The sequence below is a fragment of the Pungitius pungitius genome, chromosome 16 (assembly GCF_949316345.1).
Source record: "Pungitius pungitius chromosome 16, fPunPun2.1, whole genome shotgun sequence".
In the NCBI taxonomy this organism is placed as follows: Eukaryota; Metazoa; Chordata; class Actinopteri; order Perciformes; family Gasterosteidae; genus Pungitius; species Pungitius pungitius.
In genome coordinates this window covers 16,978,425-16,995,650 of record NC_084915.1, presented here as the reverse complement: position 1 = coordinate 16,995,650, position 17,226 = coordinate 16,978,425, and the positions used below count along the sequence as shown (strand labels likewise).

General features: G+C 50.4%; 3 protein-coding genes and 1 long non-coding RNA gene across 4 annotated transcripts; 2 read left to right on the top strand and 2 right to left on the bottom strand.

Moving 5' to 3' along the window:
• Positions 1 to 253: 253 nt before the first annotated feature.
• On the bottom strand, positions 254 to 4,908 carry LOC119215542 (rho GTPase-activating protein 22-like). The gene is made up of 9 exons (XM_037467777.2): positions 4,238 to 4,908; positions 3,647 to 3,760; positions 2,925 to 3,132; positions 2,715 to 2,847; positions 2,535 to 2,608; positions 2,251 to 2,372; positions 1,947 to 2,154; positions 647 to 1,507; positions 254 to 562 (listed from the first exon to the last, which is right to left on the bottom strand). Exons 1-9 carry the CDS (start codon positions 4,287 to 4,289, stop codon positions 319 to 321), a joined length of 2,016 nt encoding a protein of 671 aa, XP_037323674.2. The 5' UTR covers positions 4,290 to 4,908; the 3' UTR covers positions 254 to 318.
• A 2,998-nt stretch (positions 4,909 to 7,906) lies between these two features.
• LOC134105992 (uncharacterized) lies at positions 7,907 to 10,125 on the top strand. The gene is made up of 3 exons (XR_009942499.1): positions 7,907 to 9,216; positions 9,845 to 9,945; positions 10,040 to 10,125. It is a non-coding gene; the product is annotated as an uncharacterized LOC134105992 (long non-coding RNA).
• Positions 10,126 to 10,170: 45 nt separating this feature from the next.
• Positions 10,171 to 13,245, top strand: LOC119215808 (dual specificity protein kinase CLK4-like). Its single transcript, XM_062557987.1, has 9 exons — positions 10,171 to 10,479; positions 10,611 to 10,724; positions 10,800 to 10,966; positions 11,091 to 11,185; positions 11,282 to 11,411; positions 11,504 to 11,586; positions 11,690 to 11,772; positions 11,873 to 11,963; positions 12,036 to 13,245. Exons 1-9 carry the CDS (start codon positions 10,391 to 10,393, stop codon positions 12,204 to 12,206), a joined length of 1,023 nt encoding a protein of 340 aa, XP_062413971.1. The 5' UTR covers positions 10,171 to 10,390; the 3' UTR covers positions 12,207 to 13,245.
• Positions 13,246 to 13,474: 229 nt separating this feature from the next.
• LOC119215264 (glucose-dependent insulinotropic receptor) lies at positions 13,475 to 16,939 on the bottom strand. Its single transcript, XM_037467278.2, has 2 exons — positions 16,234 to 16,939; positions 13,475 to 14,897 (listed from the first exon to the last, which is right to left on the bottom strand). Exons 1-2 carry the CDS (start codon positions 16,802 to 16,804, stop codon positions 14,218 to 14,220), a joined length of 1,251 nt encoding a protein of 416 aa, XP_037323175.2. The 5' UTR covers positions 16,805 to 16,939; the 3' UTR covers positions 13,475 to 14,217.
• Between the last annotated feature and the right edge of the window lie 287 nt (positions 16,940 to 17,226).

Genomic DNA, 17,226 nt, shown 5'->3' with positions numbered 1-17,226 from the left:
CTCCCTGATGAAGAAATCGTTTTCTGTTCATTGCAAGAAGGCACTCTATGGGTCCGACCTCCGAAACCGGCTCTTCAGCTTCACAACCTTCTGGACACCGTAAACTCGAGTCTACCTGGTTGCTCTCATTTCGTCACGTCGTGTCTTCTGGATCGGACAACAGCTCCTTTTAATTTCGTCATGGTTTGATGCCTCCGTGGTCCGACTGATCGAGTTCCCGATCATCATCTCCTTTCACACAGTTAATCCCCCCCCCCCCCCCTCCCCCTTTCTGTCACATCCTCCTCTGCACGCTCCAAAGAATCCTCCCGTCCATCTTCAGAGACTCCCTCGGCCTCCTCTTCCTCCCTCGTCCCCTGCCCTTCTCTTGGCCTCCCCGTACATCTGGAAGAACAGCTGCATCTCCCTCTGCAGCGTTTTGTTCCGGAGGTCGGCGTCCGCCTTGGCCCGCTCCATGTTGCGGACCTTGATCTGGGCGACGCTGCGGCTGCGCTTCTGCCGCTCCAGGCTGACCCGCAGGACCGCCACCTGCCGCTCCAGGACGTCGTTGCAGCGCTCCAACCTGAACACACACACACACACACAGGTACAAATGGTACACGATAGCATTTGTGAAAGTTTAAAGGCCCTCGTGCTGGTGTCTCACCTCTGTATCCTGGTCTGGTACTCGGCCTTCTGCTGGGCCATCTGATGCTGCAGCTCGGCCAGGGTTGAATGAGCGTCCCCGGGCTTTGACGTGGGCTCAGGCCCCCGCAGGACTGGCGGACCAGAGGGGAGGAACACCTCCGAGCTGCCCGTACTGAGAGGGCTGCCACTGGGTACGGAACAGGAAGCCGGGGAGTTAAGGTGGTAGACGCCGCCGTCCCCGCCGTAGTTGTCCTCATCGTTGTCGCTGCAGCCTTCGGGATCGCCGTCGTCGCCGCTTTCCTCCCCCGCCACCCGCCCCGGGGTCGTGGGTGTCTTTGGCGATGCGTCGGGACAAACCAAGGCCATGGCCTCACCGCCCTCGTCCAACGGTAGAACCTCGCAGGAAGACCACGAAGACGAGGAGTCCCCTGAAGGCCCCGCCCCCGCCAGCGCAGCATCTTCCCCGCCAGGTCCGACGTGGCCTCCCGGATCGTCGCTTTCAAAGCGCCCGGCGCCCTGCGTCCTGCGACCCGGGGACTCTCCGTCCAGGTTGTCGTAGGCAGAAAGGTTGCTGTCCTCCCGGGCCTCGCTGCTCCGCCTGCTGGCCGGTCCTGGCGCTGCGCCTTCTTCCTCTGCGCCGCCAGGCCTCCAGAAACCAGGGCCCGCCTCTCCAGGGTCAACATCTGCGCAGGAGGCCCCTGGCCCGGCGTGGCGCTGGCGATAATCGATGTGGTGTCGGTCAGAATGGTGCTGGAGGGGCTGACTGGAGGACGGCACGGGGTAGAAGCAGTTCTCTGGGTGGGAGGAGGTGTAGCGATGGCCGAGAAATCTCTTCTGGCCGAAGGACAAGTCAGATTTGGCAGCGGCCGAGGAGACGCCGCTGAAGACCGCAAGGAAAGTAAAGTTAGACTTTCCTGATCATCCACTTGGGGGGCCGATCTCTTTGAATGTCTTATGGGCAGATGCAGCAGGGGTTGCACAAGCAATCAGGCAATCAAGCTCTTGTTGTTATAGTTCGTCAATAAAATCAATGTCTGTTCTCACATCTACCGGGTTACAAACAGGAAGTATACAGCCCCATCAAAGTACCCGTCGCGGTAGGCTTCACAGCCTTGGAGCAAAGTAACAGAGGTGCTTATTTTAACCTAAAGCCCAATTGTTGGGCTCTTTGGTAGAACGGGTTGTCCATCGTGTGCTTTTCCTTGGGCCCGATTGGTCCTGCAGGACAAGGTGGCATCTGCGCCGTAGCCGACGTTGCATAAATGGGTGCGAATGAGACCGGCGTGAGCGTTGGAGTGATGGCGGCGGTTCGGTCGTACCTGGGGTCCTGTCCGGAGCGATCCGCGATGAGAGGCATCGACAGCTGGCGGAGGCAGGGCGGCGGCTGGAGGTGCGGCTGCCGCAGGGCGCCGGGGGAACGACGGGAGCCTGGCGGGGGAAGGGCGCGGGAGGTCGGGCCCACTTTGGCAAACAGAGACTCGTGCTCTCTGATCAGCTCCAACATCAGCACCTGGACCAGGGCCGCACCTGTGGAGAGCACAGAGAGCGGTACGAATTACCGGCAGGTTGTGAGGTGGTTAATGCGGTAAATTGCGACAAAGTCAGTCTCGTGTTGCCGTCTACCTCCCATGATGCTTTGAGGGTCCTCAGCTTTGGCTCGGAGGATGTTCGGTCCAAACACGGTGGCCAAGTTCTGTCCGCTCATCTTGTTACTGCTGGAGTAACTCTGGACCTCGTTTAGAAACCTTCACACACACAAAAGCTAATTAATAGTTGACACCATTTAGTTGTAATAAATTCTGCTGCAAACTATTTAAGAAAAAAAAATAAAAAAAAAGTTTCAAATACAAATATTCAATTGCATTTAAAGTTGAAAAAACAGATGTGTCAATGGTTTGTCTTCTTACTGGCAGATAAAGTGGAGTAGGTTGAAGTTTGCAACTGGCAACTCATGCAGAAGATTTCTCAACTCTGCCAAGACCTGAGAGGAGAAAGCCGACGTGAGTCAGGATGAGTGATTCCGAACGCACTGCACACTACACAAAGCTGACCTGCTGCCGGTAACTTTAAACAATGAACCAACTTACCAGAGTGCGTTCAATCAACAGCTTCTGACCACACAGCAGGAAGTCCTGGTAGCGTCTGTAAGGAACCAGGGGCTCCGGCAGCTGTCGGAGGTACAGCTTTAGCAGTGACGCCACTGTGTGCACGTCTGTGCGACTGCAGGAAAAACACATCAGATGACTCGTGTGCCCCCCACCCCACCTGTGACAACAAAAAAAGACGACGCACTGTACCTGTCGAAGGACGGCCTCTCTCCCGCATCGAAGGCCTCCTGCAGCTCTTTGATCAGACTGGCCTGTCCCGGCTGGCGAAACAAGCCCACCTCGTGCAGGCCGCACGCCCGGATGAAGTCCACACACTGCTCCACCACCAGGGGAACCAAACGCACCCCGTACCGCCGCTCATAGAGCACCGTCTCCTCCAGGCGCTGCCCAAAGACTCCTGCAAGGGAGCAAGGGTTGAGTGGGATTCCTCTCTGGAGCCAGCCAGCCAATCGGAAGCAAGGTGACCGCATCAAGGCAACAGACTTGAATGTTGACGCCATGTGCTTCTTGGTCAAATAAAATAAGTAAAATAAATCCCATGCTTATGAAGAAAAAATCTACCCCAGTTGAAACCATGTGTGCTCAGTGTTGTTTTTTATGGATTTGGGTCCTTATCGGGCCTTTGTGTCTTAAAGCTGCATTCTCTATCACGTCCACCAGGAGGCGACTCCTCTGGTCCCGTTAGAGGTCTATAAGAAAATGACTTCTTCTCTCTTGATTTACTTCCTCAGTAAACATTGTGAGTTTATGGTCTCAGTCTCTAGTTTCCAGTCTTCTTCAATACAGCATGATGTTCATTTTAGTGAATGATGGTCCATGGAGAGTCAGACCATTAGAGATAATGGAGTGGGCTTTAGGGTTGTTTGTGTGTGTGTGTGTGTGTGTGTGTGTGTGTGTGTGTGTGTGTGCACCTGTAAAAGGGATCCAGACTCCCTTGTTGAGGCTCTTCAGCCACTCGTCGCCCTGACCGGCGCTGTTAGAGAGGAAGAAGTAGGACCCCGGGCTGGCCAACACGTCTCTGTTTCCTGCACCGACGCACAAGTCACGTCTCAACAATGTTTGCGGTCAATCAAACGCATTCGTTATCATTGAAGTTGTTTCAACACATTTGATCGGTGCAAATACAACGGTTTCGCGCAGTGGCTCGAATCGGAGAAATCCGAAAGCAAATATGCAAAGTGTCAAATGAGTCGTTCCATTAGTCTGAAAGACGACGTGACGCGGAAGCAAAACAGCAGAACCTCTCAGAAATAGATCGCTGCACGACCCCTCCTCCCCATCGCATGTCCCATAATGTGTGTCCTCCTCAAAGTCACATCAAGCACACACGCGCACACACACACACACACACACACACAAACACATGTATGCAAGAAGAAGACCCTGAGTCAGCATTTCAGAGTTGGAACTGAAGGACGACTCACGCAGCGTGCAATCTAGAGGGATTAACCAATGACACGTGTGTGTCTGCGTGTATGTGTGTGTGTGTGTGTGTGTGTCACCTTTGTGGCCTGTGCTGTCATGTTTCCAGGACTTGAAGCAGCTGAGTCCCATGCTGTAGGTCTTTCAGTAAAGTTCACCAGTGGTAGAAAATGCTCCACTCAGGACTTTCTTTCTTTCAGCATCATGACGACTAGAAGCACTTTGTGTTGGTTTCTAACATCCTGGTGGGAGAAGAGAGTCGCTGCTCGGAAGAAAAAGCTTTAAAAAAAAGATTGTCTTTGGTGTATTTTTGTCATTAAATACAGGTTCCACCTCTCGGGACGGATTGTAATTATCCTTTCTTTTCGCGGATTCTTTAGCAGACGTCCTTCATCGATGTTTTCACTTCTTGCCAAATCTTGTTTTAAAACAACCTTGACCTTGGGGAATATTGTGCCTTGATACGAGTTCGTAGTAGAATAATCCACAAATGTTTTAGAGGCTGTAAACCTTTTTTTTTTAAAGAAGGGAGGAGTGAATATTTAAAGCTCAAAGGGAGGTTCAGGCTTAAAAAGAGATTCCGAATGTTTGTTTCGACATTATTTAGAGCTTTCGGGTGGAAGAGTAACAGCTTTGTGCAGGTGTTTGCTGAGATGTTCCTGGTTCATGCTAACTGCCCGTTAGCCTTAAAGAAACAGCACACGGGGTACGACATTTTTTTAAGATTTAAGTTTTTAAGAGCGTGGAGAGAGATGTGAACCCTTAAAGGGACAGCAAGCCTTTAAAGGAAGATCTTTGGATAGAGGATCGCCCCCTTGTTCTTTAGGAGGGTCTCAGGTTTGAGAGTTCCGTCTGTGAACAGATGTTCCTGGTGTCCACGTGGAGAGAAAAGTCCCAGGACGTTGGTAACTATTCCAAACTCTTCTTGAAGTATTCTTTAAAAAACATAGCTTTGCCCTCCTCTCCTTGGACAGGTGGGTGGTCGCGTATGTCCTCAGGCTCGGATGATGGAGGGTTCTTCTGCCCTCAAACATCAGACTTCAGATCATTTTGCGTTGCGTTCGTCCTCACCCATCCGCCTTCTGATGCTTCGCCGGCCCGGCACAGACCTCATGAAACTGCCTCTGTGTTTTCCGCTAAAGCCCCGAGAGTGAGATGTCTGACTTCTGCTCCCTGTCTTTGGAGAACATCACGCCAAAGCATGTAGATCCGCGTTATTCGTCCTCATCCTACCCATAAATCCACCTTCCCTCTCTGTCCTCTTCTCCATTAGCTCCATCTGAAATGTCCTCCCCTATCGTCATCTCCCGGGCCCTCTTCTTCCTCTCCTCCGACCCTCCGTCCCCGTCTCCCACCGCTGTCCCTCTCTCTTTGTCCCCCCCCTCCAGCTCGTCCTTCTGTCTCACTCCCACTATCCTCACCCCCCTCTCTCCCTCTCTCTCTCTATTTCCCAGCAGTGTGTGTGCCCCCTTGTTGCCCCCCTCCCCATTTACCTCATCAATAACCATGCTGTGTGTGTGTGTGTGTGTGTTTCTGAAGGCTGTGCATTAGGAAAATTGGTTCTCTGCGACGCAGCGCTGTTTTACCAAAGTAATCACAGCTGATGGTGAGGGAGAGAGAGACAGAGAGAGAGAGAGAGAGAGAGAGAGAGATGATCTGGCTCAAATTCTGCTGCTGCTGAAGTATGGACCGCTGCAACACACACACACACACACACACACACACACACACACTGTCGCCATGATTCAAGTGGACATAAAAGGCTCAACTTTTGAACTCAATTAAAGTATGAGGAACCTCTCTCTCTCTCTGTCTCATCCTCTCTCCGTCCGGCTCGATAAACCTCATCGGCCTAAAGTACAGTGCACAGTGTGTTACTGAAGTGATCAATACAAGCAATCAAATATTAGGGTAAACATTGTTACTGATAGAACTGTGCCTGCCATCCGGACTCACCAAACCAGAATCCCTGACGTTGTCAAGTCGGAGGTGTTTCATGCACATGCATGAGGGTCACAACCTCTGAACCACCTGAGGGGTGAAGACCTCTATCCATTCAGCTGGATTATTATCAATAGAACACAATAGATCAGCGTGGAACCTCCCGGGTGATTCTCTCCATTAAGGCAATTGGTTTTTGAAGCTGTGTGAAGTTGTTTCTTTGAATGGTGCAAATGACGCATTGTCCTGTATCAGTGCTGCACATTTCCAGCAATGAAATGTCGTCTAAATGGAATGTCGAGGCACGTCGCGATCACACGAGCTGTTGGGACGAGGTGAGCGGCTTCGCGGTGACGACATTGAACTTGTGCTTCTGAGCCTTTGTTAGTTTAAATAAAAAAATTTTTTTTAAAAACACGTGTCACTTTGAGTGTGACAGACTCCCAGCCCCATAAATATCAACCCTGCGCCGCATGTCTGCCCCTGATGGACCGGATCCCAATCGCAGCTGAGAGCTTTCACATCTGTGTGTCGATACGACTCTTCATTACAGAGTGCTGCCAGTGCGCGTGTGTGTGTGCGTGCGCGTGTGTGTGTGTGTGTGTGTGTGTGTGTGTCGCGCGCTCTCTCTCCCAAATGAAATGTGTCACGTGTTCTCCTCTCGCCTGCGATTTATCACACGCGTGGAAAATGGCCGCTGAGCGGGAGCGGTTCAGACCCCCGCGGAGGCCGACGGCGTCTCCTTTAAGAAAGAAGGTCTGACAGCGGCGCCCCCCCCGGTGGCCACGCGCAACAACCGCGGCAGCCACAGCAGGGTCAAGAACTCCGAAAAAAACAACTTTCCAGTTGTCGTAGAAGCTATTTAAATTGATTAAATGAATTTGACATAACTTTATGTACTTCATTAAAGCCACGTCCGCGGTAATCGCGTCACTGTGAAACCAAACCAGAGGAAATTCCTCTGGTCCCGTCTAATAAGAACAAAAAGAAATAATAGCCCTGAATCACCCAGAAGGAGGAGACCGTCATCCATCCTATACGTCCTATAGAGTCTACCCTACAATACGGGATGAAAGAGGAGCCCCGGGTCGGGGGGGGTCGGGGGGTCGGGGGGCCCGAGCGGCTCCAACGTGTCCCTTTTCACGGCAGCTGGCCGAGGATTTTACGGCCTGGAAGTGCGCAGGAATGTTCACGTCTTGGTTTTCTGTGGGACGTCCTGTTTTATTGAGCCGTGGGGGGGCAGTGTGTGTGTGTGTGTGTGTGGGGGGGGTCCTCCGACGGACCAGCAGGACACCGCAGAGAGCCCGGCAGCAGAGGACATCACAGCTTCCGTAACGGAGACAAAGACAGGTGAGCAATGCCTCTGGGTCAACACTATTTTACTCAATATCTCAAAATAATAACAACCAACCACGTGTTTCATGTCGTAGCTCATCAAGCATTCGCCAAATAATGACGTATTATCCCAAAAGCCGTTATTCCACGGACGTTGGTTATTAAATAGCGACTTTAAACTGTTAAACTAAAACCGCCAGGGGCCGAATTTCCCCCTGACCGCCGCCTTCCGGAATGAATCAGATCACATCCCAGTTAGTCTGAACAAGACATCGGTGACAAGAGAAGAAAAAACACTGTAAACTGTAAACCTATTTAAAGGCAAGTCGAAGACAAAGGACCCCGAGAGGGCGACGGTCCGAACGCTGAACTCCAGGATGGTGGATGTCGCAGTGACTAAGTGTTCCAACCTGCTCTCCGTGCACGCTGAGCCTTGGTGGCGGCGTGTGGAATGGAGATCATATCCTGCCCCCCCCCCCCCCCCCCCCCCCACCCCTCACCTCCCTGCAGAGGGACAGACGTTCCGCTCCCTTGACAGTTTGCAGTAGAGAGTGTTGGAGCATCGCGAGTGAGTGTCAGCGCGAGAGAGTCGTCCCCAAGCGCTGATTTACAGTCGATGGAGGACAGCTGAGCCCGGGGATCCATTCCCCTCCCTGGAAGGTACCACTCCCTCCCCGTGACGGCTATTAAAAGCTGCGCCCCTGGCCTTGTCCAAGCCAGTCCACCACAGAATGTCAATATTTCAATGCACGTTAGAGCAGAAACTTAAAAAAATAAATAAAATGGGAGTCTATTAGCTCTCTTTAACATTTGATGCAAAGGTCAAAGCGACATGGCAGCCAGGAGTGGAGGAGGTGACGAAAAGATGGATAATGGCATGGTACTGCTATTTTTGGAAGAGAGAGGTTCTGATTGCACGAGGGCACGGTGGAAGCAAGCCGCGAGCTTGTGGACACGTTGTCAACGTGTCAATCACCCGCTGCGAACATGATTCAGCGACTGGATTTGAAACGGACCATCATTCACCGAATGAACATCATGCCGCATTGAAGAAGACTTGAAACTGGAGAGACCGGGGCCGTGGACTCCGTAGCGCTCACAGTGTTTGCTGAGGGAATAAATCAAGAGAGAAGTAGAGTCATTTCCTCATAGACGTCTATGGGAGCGGAGGAGTCGCCCCCTGGTGGACACCGGAGACGCCGCGTTTGTCCCTCTCCACCACGAAGACACCGGGTGAGCCGTGACCCTGGTTGTCCTTCACGGACAGTTTATTTTGAGCCGACCCGACACACGCTGCCCCGCAACCAGAGCGCAGAACCCCTGAAAAATAATCACCCCCTCGAATATGCGGCTTTCCCTCCCGTTTGAGTCAAAAGCTCACAAATAAAAAAAAGTCTGTTCTAGTGGAACATATTAAAAAATGCAGAGTAACAAAACATTTCCGAACTTGATCCATGCATCCTATAAACATATTTAGTTTCAGGGAACAGCTTCGGGTCTCCTTGTTGGCCCCTCTGGAAGCTGACCCGCTGGCTCGGCACTCGTGACGAAGCCCTTTTCCACACGAGGACGGGTTGAAGCTTAGAGGGTCGAAGCACTGTGCGTAGCTTTGGAAAACCTCTTTGTCCTGGAGCTGGAGAACAGGAGCTGCGGAGGGTCGCAGGGTCGGAGCCCCAGGCGCAGGAGAGGAGCAAATTAAACGATTCCAGCTTTGTGCGGTAGAAGAAAGAAGAGTTTTGGACCTTTATTCTCAGGAACCATTGCTCTTTATTCAGGTGCAACTGTAAGTTTTAATGCTCCTGTTTACTATTTTTAGATACTTATGCCTCATGCCTTTTGGTTTTTTTTGTCCTGTAAACTAGTGTTATTAGCGATGAAAGTCCAACTTGATCTATAAAATAGGAGATTGATGATTAGTGGATGGACGTCTGTGATATGATGTGGTTGGTTCCCAAAGGATGAATCCCAGAGGCATTTAGGCTGTAAATGATTATGTTTGAGGAAAATTATTTTTGTTTTTGAAAAGAACGTTTAAATATGTGAGAGCAGAAAATGTTGTGGAAAAAGTATATATTTTAAGTTCGAAATGTTTGGCAAAAATGAAATAGAAAAAATATTTGAGCGAAATTCTGACAAAATTTCTTTTGAAAAAAAATATGTTCTCTAAAAATGTGATGGGAAAAAGTTTAAATAGGTCATAAATGTCTTTGACCAAAAGTCTTAATTCATTCTGAAAAAAAGTTATTCAGGCAAAATAAGTTGGATGGAAAAAAGCCACGAAAAGAAAATTTTAAAAATATTTGGTCAAAATATCATCCTGTCTGCTTGTGTTTTTTCTTCCTCTTCATCATCTTCTTCTTCATCTTCTTCTTCTTCTTCATCTGTGTCCACTTACCACCGGACCTGTGCAGGGTGTGCAGCAGAGCTATGGGCCAGAAGGACGGACGTGGCTCTTGGAGAGGTAACCTCACGTTCACGGCTGACTTTGCTGCCCTTCAAACTGTGCGACTCGGTGAGATTCTTGTTTTTAATGTTACAGAAAATCATTAAATGATACAACTTCAAAATATGTTCCTACATTTTGCGTTTTTTTTATATATGATTAGGCATTTCGCCGTCTTCCCCTGTGCTCCAGCTTCGACCTGCGTTGCTTGGCGACGGCGCCGCCGGAGCGGCGGCCGCTGGCGGCGACGAGGATGGCGACGGGGGGGGGGAGGGTCACCGGGGAGAAGACGGAGCAGAGGGCCACCTGGTCTACCACGTCGGACTCCTGATGAAAGAAAGATGTACTCGACACCAGTCGTGGTCTTTTGGGTCATTTCTGTTTTTTAAAATGATTGTGATTATTCATAATATAGAATATTCATTATATTTTCAGTGCTACATTCAGAACAAAGAACCATTCTGAATGTGCAGCTGTTTCTATGACCTCCTGAACAACCGGATCAACAGCTTGCATGTCCCTCTGTCCCTCTGCAGATGAGGTGGTGTCCACTCTGGGAGCGGGAGCCTTTGGAAAAGTGGTGGAATGCCTCGACAGAGACAAGTAAGCTCGCGATGACATCATCAGACCTTCTGGCCTCCGTCTGCCGTGGGGAAAAAAAAGTACCGGTTTATTTAAGAAATCCAGAAACCGGAGGCAGTTAAACCCGTCGGTGTTGACCGTGTGTCCTTCAGAGTCCAACGCGTCGCCGTGAAGATCTTGCGGAACATCGGGTGTTTCCGCGACGCGGCGCGGTCCGAGATCGCCGTGCTGGAGGAGATCAACAGCCTGGACGACGACAACAGATTGTGAGTTTGTGACACCTTCTTTCAGCCATTTTGAACTCTTCATTTTAACTCTCCCCCCCCCCCCCACACTTCCAGTGCCTGCGTGAGGATGCTGGACTGGTTCGACCACGAGGGTCACATCTGCATCGTGTTCCAGCTGCTCGGCCTCAGCACCTTCGAATTCCTGCGACTGAACGACTTCCTCCCGTTCGGCGTGGAGCAGATCCGACACATGGCCTCGCAGATCTTCCGAGCCGTCTGCTGTGAGTTCGCCCTGTGACCCCTGACCCCCTGAGCTTTTTATTAATGACTTGTTTCCTCATCTTTAAGAACAAACACACAACTACTGTGTGTGTGTGTGTGTGTGTGTGTGTGCGTGTCCCACAGTCCTGCATCGTAACAAACTGACCCACACAGACCTGAAGCCGGAGAACATCCTGTTCATCTGCTCCGACTACGACCAGGAGTACAACCACGAGACGGTATACACTTTGAATAGAAACGAGTCACGGCCTTGTTTTGACCTTCACCAAGTAGTGAGGGATGTTTGTGTGTGTGTGTGTGTGTGTGTGTGTTAGGAGTGTGAGGAGAAGAAGCTGAGGAGCCTGGATGTGAAGGTGGTGGATTTTGGCACCGCCACGTTCGACCACGAGCGCCACGAATCCCTGGTGTCAACGCGGCACTACCGAGCTCCAGAGGTCATACTGGGTACACATGCACGCACGCACACACAGACACACACACACAGACACACACACACACACACTAAATGAAGGTTTTGACTGTGTGTCTCTGTGCAGATCTGGGCTGGAACCAGTCGTGTGACGTCTGGAGTTTGGGCTGCGTTCTCATGGAGTTTTACCTGGGACACGCACTCTTCCAGGTACACACACACACACACAAACACACACACACACACAAACACGCACACGTGCACGCAGACCGGAGCGGTGGTGAGCTCTTCTGTCCCGTCTGTTTGCTTCCAGACCCACGACAGTGAAGAACATCTGGCGATGATGGAGAGGATCCTGGGGCCGATTCCCCTCCACCTGCTGAAACAGACCCCCAGGTAACGCCCCCCCCCCCCCCCCCCCAAATCCACGTGACCAGGAAGCAGGAAGCATGAGGGGCCGACTAAGCGCTTCCCTCCTCTCCTCCTGTGTGTGTAGAGAGCAGCGCCACGTGCACGGCGGGCGTCCGGCCCGGGACCAGCTGACCTCCGGCGGCGATGGCGTCGGGAGACACTGCAGGCCGCTGAAGGTAAAACACGCCGCCGCCGAGGGCCCCCCGAGGGGCCCCCCGAGCTGAGGGTGAATTTGGCTTCTCTCACAGAGGTACATGCGGGGGACGAGCGAGGACGAGAGGCAGCTGTTCGACCTGCTGGGCTTCATGTTGGAGTACAACGCCGGCAGGCGGATCACGCTGGAGGAGGCGCTGTGGCACCCGTTCTTCGGCCCGCCGTGGGGCAAGAAGCCCCCCCCCCCCCCCCCCCCTGTGACTTGAAGCCACTTTGACGCTTTCTAAAAAATAGTTTAATACGGATCCGACCTCCAGCAGAAGAGTGGCCTTTTTTTTCTCCTCCTCCTCCTGCCGGAGATCCAGGGCGGACGGCTGGACCCGCTGGAGGGGGGGGGGGGGGGGGCAACGGGAGAGACGCGGATCCAGGACTGATCTGCTGCACTGAAATGATGAGATGGTTTTCTAAAGGTCTGAGTCTGGTGCTCAGAGACATTGAATCCACGGGGATCAGGAAGGTTCCTCGTGGAGGCTCCAAGCCTCTGGACCTCCACACACAACTGTTTTTTGTTTAAAGCTGATGAGTTGGACTTTTTAAAATAATCCAGCCTGTTTCAGGGAGCATTTCTGTCGACTTCATCTTAAAATCTCATCATGACCCAATAGTTATTCAGACAGAATATTTCTGTATTCTCCTTCATTTGTTCATCGTTGGTAAATAATTTCTATTTCTATTTACTCCTTTCTTTTTGGTCATTTATTGCTTTTTTTTGTCTCTTCTTAATATGTTGTGTCCCTGTGCTTGCTTTTCATTTATTTGTATCATTTGTGTCTTATTGTATTTTTTTTGTCATTTTGTGTCTCTTAATAAAATGTAGTAATTCATTTTGTAGCGACCCTTCCATCTATCTGTGGAACCTCGACTAAAGCAGAGATGACATGAGAGTATTATTCCTTTAAGTGGTGCATATAAATATAGACACACCCTTCCTTCATGCAGCCGGTCTAAAGTCAACATGTGTACCCGCTTTGTTGAAACAGGCGGATATTTAGCAAGATTCAAGCGTCAGGGGAAGTTTCCATGAGCAAATATTTATCCAGCTCTGAGGTAGTCTCCTCTGTTATCTGAGGACCATCAGTTTAAAGCTCCTAAATCACATGCAGGTAATAAAGCATGGTGAAACCATGCCAAGGCATACAGTCTGTGCATCATGTGGCGGGTTCCAGCCTGTCTCGTGACCTTTGCCGCAGCAATTTACTACACACAGGATATAATAAACGTATAAAGGCAAAATACAACAATTCATTGAGAAAAATGCTGTAGTTTCCTTCTCTCTGGTGGATGTTTCTGTGAGGTCAAAATGACGTTCTGTAGTGGAGCCTCTGGAGGAGATTTTACTTTTTAAAGTACAAAAATCAGCGCTTTGAACATCGTACCCTGAATGCACCGTTAGGCCTAACGATTAAATCCAAGTTAAATTTCCTCTGATATTCTTTACCAAAAAAAGTATACAGATCTCACACCACACAAGAGGTAATGATTCAGGGGACATTTTATTTGAGACTTTAGTCTTTTTTTTTTTAGCATCACAGCCCACTTTTTTTGCTGGTGTCTCTCTCAGCAAGCCCAGTGCAAATCATCTGCAGGTCATCAGACCGAGAAACACATTTCTTAAAATGTGACGACTTGATGCTTTCAAAATCTTGTTTCAATTCTTCAATACAGCACGATGTTTACTTTGGTCCATTTAGAGTCAAATAGAGCATAAAGCAGCATCCCCTCCTTTATGGCCTGTTTGACTCTAAATGGTCCATAATTTACTCAATGAACATCAAGCTGTATTGAAATAGACTTGAAACTAGAGATTGAGACCATAAACGCATGTTTACAATGTTTACTGAGGAAATAAATCAAGAGAGAAGTAGTTCTCTCGTAGACTTCTATGACCAAAGGGTTTGGCCCCTCAAGGACTGAGAATGAAGGTATTAAGGCACAAAGCATTGGCTCCACTCTTCACAACAAGAAGTATCGGGCTTGATTACGCCTGTAGTCCTGGAAATAGATCGTACTGAAACTAGAGTTTACTTGGTTGTGTGGTTGGTGGTCTGATTTGGGCCTTGAGGAATCACTGTAATCAGGTCGGACGACACCTTGACCGTGTGAATCACACACAGCGCACCGTTGCAAATTCCACACGGAAAGTCCAGACCTGTAATTTAGATGTTCCATTGAGGGTATCCCCGTCTTTCTGTTGGACCTGATTCTCGGGGGTTTCTTTCACAAGCCGCTGCTGGCGGCAGAGGACGGCAAAGCGTGCGCCCTGTTGCTGCCGATGATCGGCATTAGCAGCGACGGGTTGAGGGTCTCTGCGCCGGGAGCGACGGCTCGAGCCTCCGCGGGCGGCCGCCGGTCGGAGCTCCCCGCGGCGCCCGGCGGCCCGGCGGCCGGGTGCCCGGCTTGAGGGCAGGAGAACATGGCCGCCAGCTGCAGCCGCACCTCCCTCTGCCAGAAGGCGTACACCAAGGGGTTGATGAGGGAGTTGGACAGCCCCAACAGCCACAGGTGGTTCTCCAGCAGGCCGGTGAGTTTGCAGCTCTCGCACAACAGGTGCACAATGCACACCACGAAGAAGGGGCACCACAGGACCAGGAAGCAGCCCACCAGCAACCCCACCGTCCTCAGGGCCTTGACGTGGCTCCAGTAATGGCTCCTCAGATGGTGGTGGTGATGCTCGCAGTGTTGGTGGTTGTCCGTCCTGGAACCGGCTTGCCTGACTTGGCAGATCTGCTTCTGGTGGCCGCAGGCGATCTTCAGGATGTCCAGGTAGATGTAGAGGAACACGGAGAGCACGGGGAAGAAGCAGGTGCTGAACAGCACGATCATGCCCACCTGCTGGATGACGGAGAAGAAGGCGCAGAAGCCGGCGTAGTTGTCCGTCTGCAGCTGCCGGACCATGGCTGAGGAGCAGAGGAAAGACGGGTTAACGGAGACGCGACTCTCCAAGACTCTCGCGCAAACCCTCGTTGAGGTCCATCAACGTGCCGGAGAAGCTTCACGCCCATGGACGACGTGTTCCACACTCATTGTGGTGGCCCGATAGCGCTGCTATTTCATGTCTTGTTACGCTGTGGATTTTTCACTGTTTTTATTACTGTTCTTAATTGCCTATTTGCTTTTTTATAATATTTGTTTGCTTTTTACTGTGCTTCTTGTTTGCTCTCAACACTACGCTGCTGTAAATGGTGAGAATTTCCCCACCGCAGGACTAACAAATATTACCTTATCTTAACACCAGCTTCCTCTCTGAAACACACTATTTATTCATTTTACGCATCTTCATTTGTATTTTTTCCATTTTTGTTGGTTTTCCTATGAAAACAGAAAATGTTCCTTTACACAACTAAAACAACGAGGTGTAGAGGGGGAAAAGGTTGAGAAACACAAAGTTGAGTTTCAGAAAAACACAAAATATTTTGTTCGATTTAGACAACCAAACTATTTAGTTAGTTTTACGTGAAATTCTTTACTTGTTACGTTTAAGCAAAGATAATAAAATATTTAGCAACAAAACTACTTAGTTAGGTTTTGGAAAAGATTGTGAAATAGCTTTAAGAACTTTTTTGAAGTAATTTGTTAGGTTTAAGCAAAATGAATATTCAGTTAGGTTTGAGAAAATGAAAGTGAAATACTTGGCTTTCTTCAGGAAAAGATTGTGAAATACTTGGCTTTCTTCAGGAAAAGATCGTGAAATACTTGGCTTTCTTCAGGAAAAGATTGTGAAATACTTGGCTATCTTCAGAAAAAGATCGTGAAATACTTGGCTATCTTCAGGAAAAGATTGTGAAATACTTGGCTTTCTTCAGGAAAAGATCGTGAAATACTTGGCTTTCTTCAGGAAAAGATTGTGAAATACTTGGCTATCTTCAGGAAAAGATCGTGAAATACTTGGTTATCTTCAGGAAAAGATCGTGAAATACTTGGCTATCTTCAGAAAAAGATCGTGAAATACTTGGCTATCTTCAGAAAAAGATCGTGAAATACTTGGCTATCTTCAGGAAAAGATCGTGAAATACTTGGCTATCTTCAGGAAAAGATCGTGAAATACTTGGCTATCTTCAGGAAAGATCGTGAAATACTTTATTGTTGTGGTTTGCGTTAAAATAACTAAGGAAGTGTCTTAAGTTTGTACGTAACAAATAAATTGACCATGACCTCTCGGCAACCAACAACTTCCTGACCTTTTTTCGTTTGTGTTTTTTTAGCCCTCATTCACGCATAATTTCGCGGTCTCACCTGGCAGGAAACCCATCGTGAGGGAGCTGACCCACAGAGCCAGCAGCGACCCGACCGCCGACCCCTTTCCAGACAGCTGGGAGTACCGCAGCGGCATCTTGATGGCGGCATAGCGGTCGAGCGAGATCAGGAACATGGACATGATGGACGCCGTGCAGGGCGACATCACGAAGGCCATCCGCAGCAAGCAGCGGGTCTTGCCCTGAGCGGGCGGCGTGGCGTCGGTGGGCGGATCGCCGGCGCCGAGGCCCCACTGGCTCTGAGCGCCATTGTTGCTGTCGAAGTCCTCGGTGGCCAGGCCGGTGATGGCCACTCCCACCATGGCGTCGGCCAGCGCCAGGTTGAGGACGAAGCACCAGCTCTGGCTTCTCTTCTTCCGGAGCAGCTTGAACAGGGCGGCCGCCACCAGCAGGTTGGTGGAGATGATGAGGCAGGAGGCGATGCTCAGGATCACGCCCATCACCCGCGGCCTCACGCTCGGCGCCACCGGCTCGTCGGCGGTCACGCCCACAGCGGGCTCGGCGCTCGGTGCCCCAATCAGATACGACATGTTGACGACAAAAGAATACATTTTTAATGGGAAATCCACAGAGGGGACATTGCCTTTTGCCGCCGTCGTTGGCACAAAAGCCGAAATATATATCGAGGGAACTCCAACGGCGTCGACGCGTGGCAGCGCTTCATCGGCCGAGGAGGGGGGGAGGGGGGGGGGGGGGGGGGCACGCGGGTGCGATCACCGCGACGCGGAGGGGTCCTGTTGTCTGTCAAACGTTTTCCGCGGAGATTCCAGGTTCCAAAGTTTAAAGGAAGGAGAAAAAAAAATCTGTTGTTCAAACATCCATTGAGTCCAACCGGTCTCGGCTGTGCGACAACAAATGACAGAAAGACAGAAAGACTCACAGCATTATCAGCAGTTCTCGCATATCCCCTCCCCTCACACACATACACACACACACACACACGCACGCACGCACACACGCACACACGCACACG